General features: G+C 37.9%; 1 protein-coding gene across 1 annotated transcript in view; it reads left to right on the forward strand.

The window, feature by feature from the left end:
* The first annotated feature begins 3,102 nt into the window (after window positions 1-3,102).
* The window catches only part of pth1r (parathyroid hormone 1 receptor), a 103,841-nt gene continuing 84,578 nt past the window's right edge, over window positions 3,103-22,365 (forward strand). The window contains exon 1 of the mRNA XM_082174259.1: window positions 3,103-4,136. Coding sequence (XP_082030385.1) covers window positions 4,062-4,136 — 75 coding nt within the window. The 5' untranslated portion in view covers window positions 3,103-4,061. The remainder of the gene's footprint in view (window positions 4,137-22,365) is intronic.

Consider the following 22,365-nt stretch of genomic DNA (forward strand, 5'->3'; position numbering starts at 1 on the left):
ATAAATGCAGGCTTGATGAGCAGAAGAAACTTCTTTCAGAAACATTAAAAATAGTAATGTGTCCAAACTTTTGGCCTGTACTGTATTTAAAACAGAAGTATTCACCTATGTTTGGACGAAGACAAAAGTGTATTTTAGGAAATGCATGTTTCTTTTAAAGATGCATATTTTGCAGTATATTTTTGTGCTTCTTAATTTTAATATGCAAGTGATAATGCATTTGTCAGAATTTTGGTACAGTACATAGAAAATCAAACGAAATGGTACAGTTATGTTTAGAAGACTGAAATTGTTAGGCGGAAATGTATTGTTTGATGTTTGAACTATGTCATACTCATTGAACTTAAATATATTTGACACTAAAATTGAGTTTTAAAGCCGTTCAGATTCAGTGTAAGCAAAAAAATGACTTATAGCTCTTATCTTTTAATGCAAAATGGAAATAATATCACATTGCTATTATATGTGCTCTGACAGACTGCAATAGTGAATCCCAAGAGTGGCTTTTTTCCCCCTGCAAACTCCACCTTCCTTTGAGAAAACTAGTACAGGAAAAAACTTCATTTAAATCCCCTAGTTAAGAGCTTTTAAAGTCCACCTGTAGTTTGTATCCCTTAAAACTCATCTTTGATCACCAAAATGACCCTTGAAAAAAAAACGTCATGTCTTAAAATATCTTGAATGTAACCTGACACCCTCGCCTCATTTAGTATGCGTGGTTCTATGAATATGCAGATGAGCCCCGCCTCCACTCACTCACTCAGCTCAGAGATCCACTGGTTGACGATCACACGTTGATCTGATTGGTTACAAGGTAGTTTGTGACGTCAGAAACACCAGCGATTTCAAAGTGTGTTTGAGACTGTCTTTGGTTCACTGCAGTTTTAAGGAGAAAATACTCAGCAATGCTGTCGACTTATGAATTTACACATGGTTTGTCTTAAAGCATATTAAAAACACCACATAGACATATAAACAGCATTAAAAGCTGGATTTTCACCACAGGGGGACTTTCAGCTTCTGGCAGTCAGTCTATATTGCCCATAAAGGGGGAGATGGTCTTTTAATCAGTGGAAATATTCATATTTTTATTGAGCCTAAAATCTTTTACTTGAATCACTGAGACATCAGGGATATAAAATATAATCGAGTGTAAAACCACCTGGAATGCCTAAACATTGCCTGCTCAGTCAGTGTACCGGGATTTAGCAGAACCGCTCACGTTGATTCACTCAGGGAAGAGTTCATGGCCAGAGGGAAAAACATGATTTTATGCTGCCATTTATGAGACGTTTCTTTCTTCCAAACAAAGCCAAAACAGAATCAACCATTCCTGCATGTTTCTGTATAAATCATTTTACAAAGCATTTTTTATTATATTATAACGGAATAGTTCACACAGTAAATAAGTTTATCCCAGTGAATACATAAACACATTTGCGTGTGCTCTTCATCTAAAGCTATTGATTCAGAAGACTGGGATTAGCGATGGCTTATCCGGAGCTTTTATGGTGTATTCGGAGCTTCTGCAAACTATGATTTCTAATGTTGCACAACAAACAGCAGCAGGTTTGGATCACTTCAGTATAGCGCAGTGAACACACATGTGCACATCGACAGCATTATGGCTTTATTTGGGGAAAAAAGAACACCAATTAGTAAAATGTAGAATATTTACAAATACTTTTCAGATCTGCCAAGATATGGCATGCAAAGATGACTATTTCATGTTTCTTATTTGTCTTGATTATACCACATTAGGATACAACAGTTGATATAGCCTAAATATCACTTTTTTGGTTGTTGCACGAATTGACCTACCTTACATTTTCCTATAAAGTTAATGTAATAATGTATGATTTATATTTTGTATAAATCAGATTGGTTTTCATCAGTCCAAATATCTGTGCAATAACTAAGGGAAAATAAGTGGATCAAAACCTTTCATCAAAGTTATACATGAATTTTGAACAATACCAGTTTTTTGTCTTATAGCACAACTTTGATGAACTTTTTTGATCCACTTCAAATGTTGACTAATGATTCCTCACTTTCATGACATTTCAAATGGATGATGTTCAGCTTATTGTTCAGCTACTCAATCAAACAAACAAACTTTCTAATTTAATGAATCATCTATATTTTCTTAAGATTATTAACATTTAGCTGATTCTGCATTCTTTGTAAACTTATGACTTTAGCTATTCTATGCATGTTTAGCATCACTATTATTGCTCATTCCCAGGAGACCTCAATATACCTCAAACACAGCCTGTAAACCAGAGGTACTGGATGCTATTATTTGACTTTTCTAAGCGATCAGCTTCATGGTTTTATGGTATCAAACTGAGTGCCATACAGCTTCATGTTTGCAACGTTTGTGTGCATGATTTTTACCTCAATAAAAATGCTAAATTAAGTTTTTCTTTTTTCTTCTTGTTTTTTTTTTTTTTAAATGTAAAAGTGCAGAAAGTTTTGTACTGTATGTTGGGTATAGGTTTAGGGGTAGGGTTATTGTTAGGGGAGAGAATATACAGTTTGTACAGTATAAAAACCATTACGTCTATGGAGAGTCGAAGATTGTGTGTGTGTGTGTGTGTGTGTGTGTGTGTGTGTGTGTGTGTGTGTGTGTGTGTGAAGTAAACATAAAAATACTAAATCAAACACATAAACGAATAAGCCAAGTGTGTAAACCAAGGTGTTGTCATAAGTGAACTTGACTGACTGTTCAAGAATGCATTTAATGAATGAGCAAATATTAAGAAAAGCTAAAATATTAAAACCATTACTGAAAGATGTATTTCAGAAGCCAGAGAGCGTTACCCAGCACTGAATTAGCATATATTCATCAGTTGCATCGCACGGTGTGGACGCGCGCCGCTAATAAACGCTCCTCTGCCAACATAAAGCACAGCACTGAATGCGCGGCTTGTGCAAACGGGGCGTGTCGTCTTGAGTCGGGTGTAATGAACCCCTGGAGACCGCGAGCCAATCAAATCCCTCACCCTTCCCCTGTGGGCCAATGAGAATCCTTCACGCCTGTCAGCGATACCTGCCTCTTTTTCTCCTAGTTACTCCACTACTCTCAGAGGTCCAGTGAGGGTTACCGACGTGTGCTCGTCTGACTCGAGGCGTCTTGTCAAAGAGGACAACTTGCCTAAAAAGAACCTGAAAACCAACTGATTCTTCTTCTTTTTTTTTTCTTTTTTTTTTTGTTCCAGCGGCGCGGCGTAACGTGACGTTAATTGTGAAGTGAACGTAGGAATCTGTCCTTTTAAAACATCCCACTACACATTTATCTTACGTTTTGTACCGTACCATGCGGCTGTCAGATCAACATCTGCCTCAAAACTACTGCGAAAATCCGTTTAGAAACAGATGTGAAACTTTCAGTTAGTTTAGAAAGAGCCCAAAAGCATGTTTTAATTATTATCTTACATAAAACGAACTCACTTATTTCATTAAAGACATTTGCGCTTGAAGTCTGTCAGTTAAACTTGCAGACGGTGTTTCTGAACGAACAGTAAAAGCTCGCGAATGTTTAATGTATTGTGTATTTCGGTTAGTTTCAGCACATCGATCCATCATCAGTGTCCGATAACCCCGTCCTGCCGATACTCGTTGGTGTCCTGGAGAGAGAAAGCTGATGCTTGAGCCTGAGGGACACCGCTTTATTATGTCGCTTTTTTTACAGCAGGGCTGAAGGGAAATTTAAAAGACCTAAAAATAAAGTGTCGGTTTCTACTCCACAAAGAATCATTTGAACTTCCTACCGCAGAAGGAGAAGGACATAAATAGTTCTGACATGTGGATGTAATTTCAGGGAAAAAAGGCAGACAGATGCAGAGAAATAAAACGCGAGCGGGAGAGAGAGAGAGTGGGAAGAGATCTGTGACAAGGAAAAGCCGTGAGAAAATATTCATAATATCACAAGCGAACGATGTAATGGGAGGGCAGCAGATGGACGAGAAATGACTGGCTCTTTATCGGCGCTTAAACAGACGTAAACATCCGAGAAATCCCGTTTAATCTGACATCGGTGCGCGTGAACTCGAGTCGGGATGGGAGCCACGCTGATCGTACACACTTTAGGGTTCCTCTTTTGCGGCACCTTGCTGAGTTTCGTCTATGGTCTGGTAAGTTCGTTTCTTTCTTTCTTTCTTTCTTTCTTTCTTTCTTTCTTTCTTTCTTTCTTTCTTTCTTTCTTTCTTTCTTTCTTTCTCTCTAATTCTCTGCTCATGAAATAAATGGTGATTGTCTCCGGTCTTCTTTCGAAGCGCTTATACTGATGTGCCCGACTGACTTTCTTATATAGATGCAGTAACACTTATTACTGTCAAGTGGGATTTATTATTATTGGAGATTGAGTGGCATGTCTGGGTATATCACCAGCCTCTTCTAACTGAACAGGATTGTCCTCTAATAGCCTTGTCTAATCGATGTTCTGCCTTTCTGTCATACTCTACACTGCTGATTGATGGTGTAGCCTATTTGTCTTAATTCGTTATGCTTTATGTACACAAACCTCAAGCTAAAGACAGAGTCCACACCATATAAACCTAAGTTTGCCTTTACTTTGGCAAAACCTTGGTTGAGCGCCTTTATTAAAAAGTAGCTAACTAAATAAAACGTGCAGTCCTGATACCGTGATGATGGATGCTGTCCTTTACAACTTCACACAGTCAGATGTGAAAGCCAGTCTATATGGTTTCTCATATTAGTCATCACTCTATTTTTCATACACTAATGTATTCTCGCTCCCAAAGCCATCAAAAACTGAAGCATGCTCAAGTGCCTCTACAATGCTTTCAATCGCTCTCCTGATGTGTCTGATGAAGATGCGTTTAATTATTTGCATCCATATACATGATTATAGATATCTTTGAGCACTAACCCTACCCTGACCTTCAGGACAACTACATAACCACTGCAAACATGACAACTGCGCTGGAATAAAACGACTAAAAATAAGCACACTGTAGGTTGTTGACGTGTGTGAATGTGGCATAGCCTATATGTGCTGTGACTGGTCATCATTAATGAAGTCTTTCACTATTTTTGATTACCTTTTTGCATTTATCAATTCACCTAAATAGTGGCAAGTAAAGTATTGAACGTACAAATAAATCATGTAGAAATTAATACGAGGACTTACTAATGGCTTATACAATATCTTTGTTATTTGATGTTAAAATGTGAAAAGTGACACTTGTAATTCCATATAAACAACGTTGCATATAAACACGTATTTAGTGCAATGTATATAAAAAGTGTAAACACTAAAAGTGGGACAGAACTATATATATCTTTAGTACACAGATTAGTTTGGTTAACGTATAGATGAATTGCCCACAGTTTCGCTCTGTTTTTCTTTTTTTTTTCATCTTTATGTTGACAGTGTTTGAATTCATTGCACAGATTATTCTTGAGAAAACGGGACAAGCCTTTGGCAGAAGAAGCACAGTTTCTGCCATCGCAAACACAGAAATTATTACTTTTGCGGCTTTTTGAGATGCTTTCTGTGACCCATTTTGTGCATTTCCGACAATCTGAGCACGTTTGAGGAAAGTTTGAATCTGTGGATAATAATACGGTTCGCAGTAAACCACAGTGATGATGCGTGACATGAATAAATTATGTAGATTACCATACGTTTTGATGTATTGATGTATTTATTGTGGCTTGGAGACTGAAGTTATTTGTCAGGTATTTGAAATCGTATAGCGTACTTAGCATTGTCTTTGTCTGTCTCTTTCACGGTGTGTCGATTGTATTTTGTCAATAGAGAAGAAAGTATTCAGCAGTAACTGTGAAATCAATATAGCCTAGATATATCATGTGACGACCGTCTGTAGGATGGAAAGCATGTAACAGGCAAAAGTACAGTCAGTACAGTACAAAAGTAGTATTTGTGTGTGACAAACACAAGGTTTTAGACCCTGAAAATGATCCCACTCCATCAACCCAGTCACATATCATTCATAAGTTAAACCTGAACATTAACATCTTTGGCCTGAAACACATGGCAGTTCACGATCTAAACTGATGTGGTTTGAGTGTGTTCAAGACTGGAGCGTTACGGCGGATGGATCATTAGTTTTAGGTCCGTTTCTCACTCAAAGCAGTCGTTAGGCCTCAGAAGACTTGGGAAGTTTGTACTTGTTTAATAAATTGTGACTGTATTTGTATCTGCCGTTCGGGCGCTCAAAAATGTCTTCATAGTTTAATGAAAATCTAATTATTGTGGGTGTTTAAATTGAAATGTATACCCCAAAATTATAATCCATGACGACGATAAATTTCCCATCGACTCCAAAGGTTTCTCATTGAAAGCAATAGAGTTCCTTGTTTGTCAATATAGTGACTTTACTGTCTGAACCGTGGCTCTCACGATGCTGGACCGGGCTTCAGGTTTGGACTCTTCGAGAGTGGAAACAGGTTGTGTGTGTACAGTCGGATGGATTGTGCCTCTTATTTTTTTCCAAACACATTTTCTAAAATGGCACCAGCAGGTTTTCATCTTCAAAGGAGACGCAGAATGTGTTCGAGAGTCAGATTTGCCATTAAAGGAACGCAGCTGAAGTGTGTCAGAACAGAAAATAACGCTGGAATTGCTCCTAATTGCATTAGATGCTGAATGTGATTAAATTGAGCGTATTTACAAAGTGCCTTATAAGTACCTTTAATTATAATTTTTTTTGAGTTGTTCTTGTTTTTTGGGTGGTTGCTATGGTGTTTCTTTGTTGTTGCTAAGGTGTTATGGATTCTGTTGGTGGTCGCTATGGTTGCTGAGTAGAGCAAGTCTTCACTATATTATGTTTGCTATGGCTTTAAAAAAAAAAAAAAAAAAAAAATTATATTCATGTTTCACCAGAAGCAGTTTACACTGACTTGAGTAAAATATACCAACATTGTATAGCTAAGATTTAATTTTCTTTTGTCTTTATTTCACTAATACAATATTTTGCAGATCTTATAACTGGTTTGCATGCTTGTCATTCACATTATTACATGTTAAAAAATGCTGTCGCAATATAGGCTACATGTACATAAAAAATAAATAAATAAATAAATCAAATAGCCTTTGTGTTTATTAATTTCATAAACATAACACAGGTGCACAATAACTGAAAAACAGTTGTACTAAAGACCATGACAGTGAACAGTGGCGTCACAGTACGAGCTAGCAGAGCTCTGTTACACATTTCAGTGCAGTTTAAAGAGTTAAAGGACTGTAACCAGAATCAGCCTCCATGAGCTGTTAGATTAAGAGCTGGACTTGTGGAAGTACAGGCACTCTCAAAGTGCTTTTGTTTTTGATCTCAATTGTTGAAGTAAATGAATGAATTCATTAAAACCAGGGTCCCAAATACTCAAGTCTGAACTCCTCTGTGAAGTGAAGCATGTCTTCAATACTTAGATGCGCAGATCGTGATTTTTCATTGCAGATTTTGATAATTTTTTAACAAGCAAATGAGCAAATTCAGAGATTTGTTTCCCTTTAAACAAATTTATTTGTAGTTTATTTGCTCTATAACAGGCCAAACTGGCCTTAATATATATATATTCAATTTAGAGTCAATTTTGAGAAAAAACGAGTTAAAGTTTTCTGAAGGTTCCAAACCTATAGCAGCCATACCTTACAATCACTGGTAATAACACCACATTTGAAAACCAGTCAAAAGTCAAAGTCAAAACCAAATAGTTCCTATATATCTATAGGAAAAAAATATATTCAACTTTTTTTCCCCCATGATACCACAATTGTTTGATTAACATTAATGAAACAGACAGTCTATATAATCAGACCTACTGTACCACACGGATCTAATATAATGTTACACATCAGATGATTTCCCCAACAGTTAAACGTTCACGTCAGACACAACAGATCATGTTTGCATGAATACTCACAAAGGCAGATATCTTGAAATACTGTGATTCTGTGTATGTGTGTGTATCAGGATCGCACGCTGTCTGAGAGGCTTTGTGTGACGCTTCGGATCTGTCAGAGCGTTTTTCACCAACAAAAAAAAAGGTTTAATTGCTTTTTGGAGCATTGGGATCGCTAGACGAGGGGTTAATGGGGTTAATGAACTCTTTCATGTGAAAACCTCAAAATCGACCAAAAACTACATTTTTTTACTTGTTTTGCCTGTTGCTTGAAATTATCCTGTGCGCATTCTGACTCCCTTTTGCCAGCACGGGTCTCACACACACACACACACACACACACACACACACACACACACACACACACACACCAAATGTAGCCATTTGAAATTAGAGGCAACCACTGCATTTTAATCACAATCCAAACAAAGATGCTACCCACATGTGACATGAGTCGTGGTTTTTGATTTAGACACTGAATGAACCTGCAGATTCTCTCTCTGACAGTAGGTGGCGCTTGTGGAACAGCAGTGGTTTCTTTGGGTACCGCTGCGCTTATAAACACTACTGTATACAGGGGAATGCTATCGAAACTGATCTGAAGACAGTCAGAGATACATTAATATAAACCCCCACCACACTGCAATATTTGTATTTTCTTGCTATATTTCGCTATATGTTGAACAGTGAACTGCGGAGCCTGGTCCAGTGTTTCCTCATCTCCTCTTTGCTGTATTAATGTCCTGTTTACAGACTTCCTAATATTTCACCACAAATTACATTTTGGGAAATGATTGCAATGCTGTTTGTGTGCAAGTCCGGAATAAAGATCGGCCAAAATAAAATGAAAAATCAATCATGTGTTTGGTGCAAAACCCGTCCGGGCCTGATTGACCAGTGCATCTCTATTTAATACATCAACCAGTTCATCAACCAGTCCTGAGTAATCGATAACCTTCAGGAATCTTCTGGTCCTCTGAACCAGAGATCCCATTGTACTGGTCCTTTAAACTAAATTACAGAAAGAGCTAATAAAATAAGCATGCATAATTCATGTGTAACTGTATTAAGACCAAGTAATTGACAATCATGTTGACAATAGGAAACAATCACCAATAGCTGATGGTGCTGCTGATTCAAGACTATTGACCTTGTTTTGTATTTAAAAGTATTTGCAATTTTCATCAGTTGAATAAATGAAACACTGCTTAGTCTAAACTGCACGAATCAAAGTTATTCGTAGTAAAGCTGCAAAAACATTTCCTTTAGCGGTTAGCTTTACATTAAGGACACGACGGCAGGCATATATACTAATAATATTAGTAATACAGGTAATATTACCTGTAGGCAGTTTTACACGCAGGAAGATATTTCTGTAAGAATGTTGATAACGAAACAGTTTTGTTCCCATCGACTTCCATTGTATTGTTGGTCCATTCTATGGAGGCCAATGGGAACCGAAACTGTTCTTCTAAATATCTTCCTATGAAGGGAGGATACCGATCCACAAGACCCACTCTCATTCTAAGGAAAGCCAACAACTGTGAGATAAAACCACTACTTTAATGAAAAAATGGCAAATGTTTCGGTCACATGTGACCTTTCTCAATGCCCAATAATCAATAGTCTTAATAAAAGAAGAAGAAAGAAGGTCATACAGGTGTGGAATGACACGAGGGAGAGCAAATAATGACAGAATTTTCATTTTTAGGTGGACTGTCCCTTTAAGCCAAGGTCAAAGGGCTTCAATGTTGAATTATTATAGAAATAAGTGCTGATTTTGCAAAGCGAATCAACTTTGATGTTGTTTCACCATCTTACTTTTCAACAGAGTTTCTTTGTCTCTCTACACAATTTTAACATAGTGATTAAATCAACATATGCCAATACTGACTAAATCACTGATTTAAGCCCCGCTCACAGCAAGAGCGATAACTATAAAGATAACTTTAACCATAATCTATATCAGTGTCCACACCAGCGGATGAGATCAGCTGTTACAATTGATCTGTTTTGATCTGTTTACTGTTTGTAGAGTTTAAAAAAAAAGAAAAAAAGTACTGTATAAGATGCTAGAACTAGAAGACAAACCACCACAGAATACATCGATAGATGCACGTCTTTATTCCTCTGAATAAAAATAAACCGTAAAATATATTATTATTCAGGGAGCAACTGAAACAGTGAAACATGAAACTAAAATTAAACAAGCAGAAGTTCCTCTCTATAAACTGTAACGTCGCGGTTGAATCAAAGGAGGACGCTGGATCCACGGGCAGCAAACCTTATTAAATACACTCAAAACTCAGGGAACATACAATAACATTGAGAACTCCCAAAGACTGAACTAGACACAGAGGTTTAAATACACAGGCAAACAAGCTAAACAAGATAACAAGGGGGCGTGGCTAATCAGAAACACCTGGAGAGACTAATAAACAAGAAAAACTACAAAGGACTACAAAACATGACACAGGACAGGCAATTGACCTTTCGCCGAGCCCCGCCCCCCTTAGTTACTGTTGCTACGTCCGACAAACAAATGGTCAAACACGACCAGCGCGACAGATTGCCATGACGGAAAAAGGTATACCCGTGCGTGTCAGTGACCTTTTTTGGAGAAATACCTCCGCGATATCTTCCAGATTGAGGCAAAAAGGGTTACAGTATGCAGTGGAGGGATATATTATAATATAAAAATACGCAATGAAGGAGACACGACTACTATCTACGTCTCTATCGAGGCTAATGCTTACCGGTGTTCATACACATCATTTGTGATTATGACAAAGAACAAGGAAACAAGTGTTTAAAAGCATTGTAAGACACTTACTGTTGTGTTTTTGTGTGAAAGAAAAAACTGTCTCTGAAAATAAAAGTGCTGTCAGCAATAATTTCTTATGTGTGTTTTTTCGCATAATACGACTAAAATTTTAAATGCTGCAAAACACATGGGAGTTATATTCCCGATGCTGTAGTTTATTTGATCAGTCACAGTATATCATTAATCAAGCTTAATTTGACTTTTCAACTACAATTAGGCAGGTGAACTGAAAGCTTTTACAATCTTTTAGCTATAACTTAGGCCTATATCATTGACAAAAGTATGTGGTGCATTTTCTTCCAAAAATGATTTTCTTTCTCAAATTCATGCTTCAAGTTGACAAAGCACAATAAACGAAATCACACAATAACTGTTTAACCAGACATAGCCTTAATTTGCATCTAACGTTAAATAACTTTCATTGATTGTCTTTCATAATTCACTTACCATAATATTTATTAGGGGGACAACAGATCACAAAAATCGCGGTTGAGACCATAATATTTATTAGTGAGGCAACGGATCATAAAACTCGCGGTTCAGACAATATTATGTTTTTTGAGTTACAGATAGGATTGTTTTTCAGATCAGAAAAACAAAACAAAAAAAACTTTAAGTAGCCATCGATACCACAGCCAGCAGACGTATTTATGCTTCGTAATGTTCGACACATTTAACTGGGAGTGGGGCCGTCCACACTGTTTTATCCATTGTAGGCACCGCTCACGTTGTGTTTTCGGCTTTGGGAATGGAAAGAACACAACTCCTCCAGACAATCTCTCGGGGTATGTAGTGTCCGATTTACAAACGCCATGGGCGCACGCTTCACAATCTTGCTAATGTTTGTCGGACCTGCTCACATAGTAACGGTTGCTATGATGTGTGATTGGACAATGGCCGTTTTGGGGGAGGGGCCGGCGAAAGGTCAATTCATGGGTTTCATCCGGTCCCTTTCCACAGGTGTATAAAATCAAGCACCTAGATTATGAATGCAGACTGCATTGTGCTTGATTAATACACCTGTGGAAAGGGACCTGATGAAACCCATGAATAACAGAAGTGCACACGAGACAAGGGGAACACAGGACAGGGAATAACAGAAGTGCACACGAGACAAGGGGAACACAAGACAGGAATCATGACAGAAACGGAGGTCTATAAAACCTTGGTGTTTTCTTATCACCACCATCCTCTCCAGTGCATTACACTGACATGATGACATTACTTTAGTTTGTGTTGTTTTGTGTTTCCTATGGAAGCTTGTTTCCGCCACAGAATAAAACATTTTAAAAGATAATTGCGACTTTTTATCTCACAATTGCGAGTTTACATCTGGCAATTCTGACATCTTTTCTCAGAATTGTGAGATACAGTATAAACTTACAATTGTGAGATATAAAGTCCAATTCTAAGGGAAAAAAAGACGGTGAATTTTTTTTTTTTAACCTCCGAATAGTTTATATCTCACAATTCTGACTTTATATCTCCCAATTGCATATTATAAAGTCAGAATTGTGAGATATAAACTATTCTGAGAAAAAAGTCAGAATTTCAATTATATTTCTCACAATTGCGAGTTTATATCTCATAATTCTGACTTTATAACATGCAATTCTGACTTTATAACCTGCAATTGCGACTTTTTATCACGTAATTCTGAGATAAAGTCAGAATTGTGAGATGTAAACTCGCAATTGTGTGAAAAAAAGGCAGAATTGTGAGATTAAAAAGTCGCAATTACCTTTTTTATTTTTCACTGTGTGGCGGAAACAAGCTTCCATAGTTTCCTGATAACAGTGTTAATGCCAACCATTTTCCAAAGCTGTACGCAAGTAGGATCACATTTAGGCCACACTTTGTATGTCTATTGAGGGAATTATAAACCACATACAGAAAAGTAATGTTCAAGTTCATTTGACCTGCGTTTGGTCCATTTACGCCTCGTGCTTCAGAACCCGCGGATGGTTTACAGCCTTTTAAAAAGTAAAAAGTAACTTACCTACACCTATTGTTGTGCTCCAGAGGACATGTATTCATCAACTGGAGCTGTATGGATTATATTGTGTTCACTTTGTGTGGTTTTTAAAGCGTCAACTTTAAGGAACCCGCATAATATGGACTCGCGGAGATAGGTTATTTTTCTAAAAATCTCTGTTTGTGTTCCACAGAGGGGAAAAAGTGAGAATGATGAGAGGATTTTTATGTTGGGGAGGAGTTTAACACCTTTAACACAGCTAAATTAACACTTGGTCTGCCTGTCCTGCTGAGAGATCCAGCATTGGGTGGTTTTCTGGTAACCAGCTCAGTTTTGCTTGAGGACAGCATGAGTATGCTTGTCCACAGCTAATCCAGCTCTAACCAGCCTGGACCAACATGGATTTCATGCTGGTTTATGCTGGATTTTGCAGCAGGGTGGTAATGGCACTCGCAACTGAACTCAACTGAACTCAACAGATACATGTCAAAAAGCATGTTGTGTCTTCTACCAAAGCCTGTGTTATCTAGCTAAGATAGCAAACTGTAGCATTAGCGTTTCACTTGTACAGTACCATACACTGGCATCATGCGTTTCAGCCATATCTATGAATGAAATAACGAGATTATCTCACCCCTGGGATCTGAGACTGTAAAGAGACAGAACTTTGACTGGGTGGAACAAAAATATTTACTTGATATAATAAGTTCAATAATTATTAAAAAAAATATATATATCTACAGATATCTACAAATATAGGAATTTATATAATTATAGTAAATTATTATGTACAATAATTATGTAAACAGTATTATTTACATCAACAAAATAATAATGTCTATATATATATATTTTTTTTTTAAATAGATAAAAATTCTCATAAAACTATGTAAAAGCAAAACTCCTGATATATGACAGCTAACCCTGTGAGTTTAGCAGATTCTGTTCCATTCCCATGTTGCCGGATTGTGTGGAGCACAAAACCATCCAGGAGCATCTCTTCTTAAAAGGGCAAAGATTGTGTCTGTAAGTTAAGGTGAGCCGCGGAGAAACAGTCTAAAAAAAGAGTCCCATCTCAGCATGCCTTTCTGTAGGAGATGTTGTTTAGACTAAGTGACTCACTATGTTCCTGCATTTATTAAGAAGAAACACAACTTCTCAGGAGCCATGGCGTGCAGCTAATGCCCACCGCATGACTGAGTCGTTCCTTCACTGCTCAAATCTCATTTATCACAGAGTAACAGTCTCGTCACTGCAGACGAACGCCGTGACCCAACGAATGACCCAACACCCAGCCAAGAGGACAATAACAAAGGGTTGTGTTGCAGTTTGTGAGCTGTTGCAGTCGATTATTGAACATGTCGCTACTTTAGGAGGAAGACACTAATGTGTGAATCTGTCTTTCTCAAGATATCGATAAGGTAAAGCTCATTATAGGTCAGACATGGCTAGTTTTGACACGCATGAAAAAAGGCAATAATTACTAACAGTGCTGGACACACAGAGAATTGATAGTAGTATCACGATATTCAGATTGCAATTACACTAATGTGTTAATGTCTAACAAGTGTTAGATTTATGACGAATCTTATCCTAACTATGTAAATATTTACATTCATGTCTTTTATATTATTTCTTACATATAATGGTAAATATACGAACCTATAGATTGTGGAATTAAATATTTATTGATCATTTGATAAGAACATGCACCCATCTCACATGCAATGTTCTCCATTAACACTAGAAGTGCCAGAATTCCAAAATCTAAATCTTTAATGATAAATACCCAATTGAGAGATTAATGCATTTATTGTATTAGGATATCTTTTAAAAAACAAAACAACACCAAACTGTACATTTAAACAAGTTTAATTATACATAAAAAAAATAAAAATAATCGTAGATGTCCTGAACAAAATAACGGAGTAGCCTACTGTATGTTTTCATGTTTCCACTGTTCGATCGCGCCCGCGCCTTACACACACACACACACACACACACACACACACACACACACACACACACACACACACACACACCATATTCCAGCATTGCAATCTTGACATCGCAGCCTGTTCATTATAGCCATAATAAAATACAATAATAAAATAGTCAACCTAACATAAAAATTCCACTGCTCTGTTTATATAGTCAGTAGTACAATTCGTACCATTTTGCGCGTGTGAAAAGGATGATTTTTTCCGTCGATATTGGAACGTGAGTGAAGTACAAAGCCTATAATAAAGAATAGTTTACCATCCAAATACATCGCAAATGTTGAAACATTTTGATTCTAATTAGAGAGTTACGTGAACGCCGCTTACTTTCACTTTTGCTTATAAAGTAATTCATTTTGGCTTGTTTATAGTTATTTTTTCATTCTTGTTCTGTTCTGAATATCATTACGTTTAAATTATTTGTTGTGGAATATGTTTTGTGTATTTTTTACCACATTTTATTGTTGTGTATATTGGTATATGTATAATAATACAGCAAAATTCGTGCGGTCAATATGACCGTCTATGGCCGAAATTAGGTAAATATGTTCATTTGTTTTTTTGTCTTATGTGTAATTTATATGAAAAACATTTTAAATGAAAATACAGACACTTTTAGGAAAAGTCAGGTACCAGCAGGATTTTATTTATTTTTTCAAACAAAGTTATTGCAGATATAAAATTCAAAACGGTCAAAATGACCGCCATGGCACTTCTAGTGTTAAGGAACTTTTTCATTTTATTTAACATTAAGCCAAGTATTATTGTTTTAATAAAAAAAATCTGTCCTGTCCTTCTTGCTTTTAAACCCCAGAAACATGGGAGAGAGTTTATTGTTGTTATCCAAATCTCTCTATTTTTAATTAAGCTTGTAGAACTCCTTTGAACAGACGATTAATTGAATTGCACTTTCCTCAGAAGAAGAAGGTTTTTGAGATAAATACAAGATGGAACCATTTAAAACGTATGCATATTCTTGGACACGTCTACAGTCCAACTAGTCTGAACATTTCGCTGAATATTTGCATTTGCACCTTTTGCGAGTCGTGCTGAAGTGTTATTCTGAACCCCCATCCACACAGTGGAAATATTATAAAGAGCAGATTTATCTATTGTGACATAAAAGTATTCCTTTGAATTCTCCATTTCACAGAGAGTGTACAGTATCTGTGCAGTAGGGTGTTTAACATATTGAGAGTTATTTCTTACCATTCCTCATACAGTACATATCCCATTTATGTTTTCGTACCTGTCCATTGCAAATAAATTACATTATCTTTGAAGCCACCAGTCTCCTTAATGTAGTTGCAAAACATTTTTACAGCACTACAAAACATTGCACTTTGTATTTGTTTTCTTCCGAGGTCTTCTTATTCATAAGCATCTTATACAGTCTATGCAGAACAATGTTTCTCAGAAAGGGTTTTGTTTGATTTACTACACCCATGCTATCTTCTCCAGACATATGGCCTAAAAACTGTCCGGATTCAGTGAACTGACCATCCAGTAGTGCAACATGAATCACTGCGGCTCCACAAACCGCCGGTGAACAAATTGATCTGCTTTGGCTTTCAACCCCCTATTTCTTCTCCAGCTCTTCACACCAAACACACATTGGAGTCTGATCTATTCTTACAGTGCATCCGCTGGATTCTCTAAAAAAAAGGTCTAAGAATTGACAGCGCGGACCGCTTTACTTTACTTTATCTGCAGTGTTTTCACAGTTACTATGACAGCTCTGACCTTCAGGAAGCATTCCCACTAATTGGCCCTTACATTTGTGTGTCTAATACTAGGTACAAATCGTCATGATTGCAATCAGACTTTTTTTCCCCCACTGAATTCATGCCTTGTGACCTTGCGAGCACTTAATAGGAGAAACCGAAGTGTCAGTTGTAGTTGTAGTCAGCTCTTATTGCATTCAGTAGGACACTGTGAGGCACAAAATGGTGCCATTGTACAGTAGTCTCATCCTCTGGAAACTGGCATTAGGTCCTAGTAGTGGTGAAATAACTGTTTTAAAGCACTGTCTCAATCCTCCATTGGTCAGACAATTGGTCCTGCCTCAGACTCGCACCATTGGTTGAGCCAATACTGAAAAACCCAGCATGAATCCAGGTTTACGCTGATCTGGACCAACACTTTCATGCTGTTCTCAAGCTAAACTGAGCTGGTCCACCAGCATACAAAACATACCTTATGCTGGATTGCAATGCTGGATTATTATTAGATTTGAGCAGGGAATGGGTGAGGGATTTGCAAATTGGCGACTTTGCGATCCAGCGACACAGTATGGCTTACTCTGGTGCTGAATTTATATGCATATAGTTTAAAATTCATAGTTAGAACAGTCTTTAGGGTTGTTGTTTTTGCCTATTTCCAGATTAGGTATTGTGCTGAACACATAGGGCCCCATTTTACTGATCTAAGCTCATGGTCTATAGAGAACAGCGCAAGTGCACTTAGGGCGTGTCCGAAACTCTTGCTAGTTTAACGACAGGAAAAATGGTCGGCACTCCCGGCGCATGGTCTAAAAGGGTTGTCTCTATTCTCTTAATGAGTAATGGGTGTGTTTTGGGCGTTATGTGCAATAAACCAATCAGAGTCTCATCTTCCATTCCCTTTAAAAGCCAGTTGCGCTTGAGCCATGGGGGGCTATTTACATGAGGGAATTTGTAAGCGGAAAGACTGAACGCGTCTCCAGAGAGCAAACGGATCTGCTCGTGCGCTAGGTTAAAGCTGTGTGTGTGTGTGTGTGTGTGTGTGTGTGTGTGTGTGAGGTTAAAGCTCAGACCATCTACGGGACAAGCCGGATTCCACCATATCTGTACACAATAATCATCTTTTACATTGTAATCCTTTTTATTTTTAATATCTGGCTAGTTTGTGTGCTGCAGCGTCCCTGTGTGTGTAATAAGCAGAGTGTGTGTGTAATAAGCAGAGTGTGTGTGTAATAAGCAGAGTGTGTGTAATAAGCAGAGTGTACACATGTTGTGGACCCATTGTAGGCGCACATTACTAACGCGCTCTTTAAATAACCAAAAAAAATAATACTGCGCCATTGACTATTTCAGTTCCTCAAAACGCTCCAACAATGCGCCTGAACACACACATCGTTGTCAGACCAGCAGCACATGGACACACAGATGGGCACAGATGCATTTGCTATTTAAATAACGTGGCGCTGGTCGTGAAAATGAAAACTGCGACGGACTGAAACTAGCAAAACACACTTGCGTCGCGCCTGGCGCTGCATTGCTCCGGGTGTGTGATAGGGCCCATAGAGTCCGAATTCTGAAATGTTAAACTTTCACCCATGCATCGTTGTGTCAGAAACAGCACACTTTAACTGTATACAGTGCTATGAAAGATATGGAAAAGATGTACTCCATATTGTATGTTTTGTGTAATGAAAGAATGTATCATTCCCAGATAAGGATAAGTGTCCGGGAGAAGAAAAGCAGTCGCTGTGATGGGAGTCGCTGCATGTTAATGCTATCATTGTGTGGAAAGGGAGTTTCGAAGGTTGGCTTCTTCTCTTCCAGCAGTCCACTACACATTCAAACTAAAATCACAACAAGTGGACCCGTATCTGTGCCATAAAGCTCACTCCCACTAAAGGAGTCAACATTCCTCCACGAGAGCTAAATACTCCATACTAAGGATAAAAGTAACTGGAAAGAAATATCCCTCAATTGAAAACGCTATCTTTCTTTCTGAATATTCCTAATTTGCAGCCGGTCTGCGGTCTGACATATAGCAAGTGTTGGCACCAGTTCATGACTCAGAGCTCATAACGCTCGTGTTAATAGGTAAGGCCTCAGTTTCACTGGCGTGGTAAAGCAATATGATGGCAGTATTTGACTCAGGAAAATGTTGTTTACTTGACTTCCCTTGACCTTTGCAAGGATTTTCCCCCACACCGTTTCCACTCAAAGAATGTTGGAGTGTGAGTAACTCAATGCCGGTTTTACAGCCAGCTAAATAGGTGACACAGCTAGCACAAATATTTCAACGAGAGGCATTTTACCTGTCAGATTTCTGGATGAAGTCCATGATGTGCCAAGCCCTGTGGAAAGGGACTCATGCATTTCATTTATGCATTATACGTTGATGTCTCCTTGCTGGCTACTGATGATTTTGTTGGGCATCCCACATGTAGGAGAATTTAAATATATCAGAAATATTTGGGGAAGGTATGGTAGACTGATAACTTATGAATGTTTCTCAGGCACTTTAACGCATTGGTTTGGACCATTTGATGTCCTTTTGTATGAAGAGGTTTTCTGATCTTAGCTGCCCACCAGTGATCCACACCCAGGTCTGCTTTAAAAGGCTTAGGGTACAGCAAAGACTACAGAATAACACAAGACTATTGTTTTGAATGGGGAAAAATGCAATGCTCAATATAGCGGAATAAGTCCCGCCTTCTAAATAAGAGCCAATCGCTGACTGGTAAAGTCATCGCATCACTGCAGTTGCCGTTAGAAACTCTGGTTGCTATAGAAATAGTCAGATGTGCGCTTCCACTATGCGCTTTAGCTTGATCCAGCCTGAAAAATTTTGTTTTCTGTCATGATACGAGCATTTAGAAACTATTTATGATGGTTGTTGTCAGATTTCATTGGTGATTTCAAATATGAAATTTAATCGTAAGCTTGGCGAACAGTTTTGGAGAATGTGATGTTTCCACATTTAAAGAGATAGGAGCTGCATGTGTATGCCCGAGAGGCGTTTCAAAGATGGCCGCCGAGTGAAATGACTTGTCTTGAAGGGACTTTGGGGTACAGTTTATGTGTGGTCCTCTACAGCTCGAAGGTAGTATGAGCGCAATCCGTCCTGACACACGAGGTGAAACGCTATTGATGACGCAAAACAGGGTGGCCAACTCTCCAGCTTTCAGGCTCTGTCTCACACTCTCTCACAGCACAACTAAATTTCACGCCAAATAACAAGACGCTGCAAAATAACAGGGCACAACACCATTTGTTTTCAACTCCATATTAGCAGAGGCACTTACCTTGTCAGATGCAGTGCTTTACAGTTTACTGGAATTGAGAGATGGCATGTTACTTTCATCACAAATATTTGCTTATTTCTATTTCACAAAAGTTTGGCATAACTGTGAATAACTGAACCGAACTATAGGTATAATTTCATAACGCATGTGCATGTGTGTCAAACATGCAGAGAAATGAACGCAGTCATTTGGATTAAAATATGCATTTTCATGCATCATCAAATTTGTGCAAAAACATAATATTTACATAAGAGTAACTGTAATAGGATTTAAGCACCACAAGAACAATGAATGACATGAATGTGTAACTGTGTTCAGAGGACTGAACGCGTTTTCTACCTCTGACCTGTTTACACTTAGATTGCACTTTTATTCTAAATCTATAATTTAGTCATTTTAAACTATATCTCTGCTTTACAGCTGTGGACAAACAAGCTTATGTTGTGTAGCCTACAACACTTTTATATATTATAACATGTAGGCCTATATAATACACATGTTGTAGAGCATACAATGTAGCATACAAAAATGTATGATTGTTATTATCAATTTCAAGCTAGCTAATCAGTCTATGTGATTAAAGTTAAAGTTAATAGGGACAGTTTCTAAAAAGTGCAAATATTTGGGTAATTTGCATTTTTAAAGTCCCCTGTGGTGAAAATCCAGGTTTTAATGTTGTTTATATGTCTATGTGGTGTTTTTAATATGCAAATTCATAAGTCGACAGCATTGCTGAGTATTTCCTCCTTAAAACTGCAGTGAACCAAAGACAGTCTCAAACACACGCTTTGAAATCGCTGGTGTTTCTGACGTCACAAACTACCTTGTAACCAATCAGATCAACGTGTGATCGTCAACCAGTGGATCTCTGAGCTGAGTGAGTGAGTGGAGGCGGGGCTCATTTGCATATTCATAGAACTGCGCATACTAAATGAGGCGAGTGACACTGTCTTTGGTTCAACTATTTTAAGGCATGAATAATTTTTTTTCAAGGAAAGATGAGTTTTAAGGGATAACATGATTGACTACAGGGGGAAACTTTCAAATGAAACTTTTAAATTAATTGTTGGATCCTTAAAACCTCAAATATGGGCGAGTCATTGATTCGGTCCACGTCATCAAAATCTCACTCCAGCCAGCCAAGCAAAGCTATATAATTTGCATCTTTTTTTTTTTGCATCTACTGTACTTATTAATGTAGATTTCATATAGCTGCTCTAAATGAATTGTCATTGAAGAGCAGGATTATTTAGGGATTCTTCGAATCTCTTGCAATGCATCCATGGCACAGAGGTGTCATATGTCCTCCTGAATCATTATCCACTAGTATTCGCCGTGGTGCTCGTGTTGATGACGCAAACATAGCACAGTTCTTACCCAGAAGTACAATGTGAAAAGAGATCTGTGTCGGCAGGGGAGGATGGTGAAACTGAGCTCTGGTTCAGACCATGCAATTGAACCAAGTGTGAATTAAACACAAAATACACACAGCCAAGACTCTAGGATCATTATCTCAGAAAGTAGGAGGCAGTTTTTTTTTTTGCTATACTTCTGCATAGACCTGCTATTAAAAGGATGTTTTCCCATGTGTCTGGTTGAAATGATGTGTGCCATATGTGGGCAGTTGACAGGTTTCAAAGGTATATGTGTACAGAAGGATTGTGTGAAGAGGATAGTCTTTTTAGATACTAGGGAAACATGTCAAGATACTGTGACACACCATAGGGAATTCTTGTCATCTCTTTGCTGGTTATCACATGATGTACTAGCCCACACATTTTATAGACAATTACAGCTGTGAAACTTTAGATCTGACAGAATGTATGATAGAACTTGAGAAATTGCCTTTTATCAGATGACTACAGCTATATATACACCAAACTAAAACTAATTCTTGATGCAGGGATACCCACTCTTTGGACAGCTTGCCTGAGCTGGAGTTGTAGAAAGTAACCGCCTCTTGATGTATTCACAAACTTATATTGTCTTTAGTTCCTGCTTTCAGCCTTGGGGTCTAGGTATAGAAACAATAAACATCACACAACGGCTTGACGGTGATTTATTATGAATATGAACTGTCGAAAGTTACACCGCGTCCTAACCAGACGCGAGGCGACACCTCAACAAAAGGTGTCTTTAGTTCTTGTTCTAGCCAGCTGCGACGGTGATGTGCGACGAGCGATAGCGAATTCAGTTTTAGAAACAGTTTCTATTCTTATGATTCTTATGACAAAGTATGACATTGATAATCTCAGGTACTGATTATGTGCTTTATTTAATGTTAAAATAATTTATTGTGAGTTTGAATATCATTTTGCGTGATCTTTATAGCCGTACTGAAAGCAACAATGGTTAATTTACCTCAGATGAAAGCAAACAAGAATGTTCGAACTGTGAACAAACAAGTGCATTCTATGACAAAGATTGCTTAAATTATGTTAAAATGGTGTAATATTTATACATTTGATTATTTATCCTTTCGAGTGCAGTGCATTTGAGACTCTGCCCACACGTTCTCCTGATTGGCTGTGATTTTGGATTGATTTGGTTGTGAGTGCAGTGTGTTTGCAGAGAGACTCCGCCCACAGCCTCTTCTGATTGGCTGTGATTTTGGATTGATTTGGTTGGGAGTGCAGTGTGTTTGCAGAGAGAC

This window comes from Leuciscus leuciscus (genome assembly GCF_965113295.1).
Source record: "Leuciscus leuciscus genome assembly, chromosome: 6".
Classification (NCBI taxonomy): Eukaryota; Metazoa; Chordata; class Actinopteri; order Cypriniformes; family Leuciscidae; genus Leuciscus; species Leuciscus leuciscus.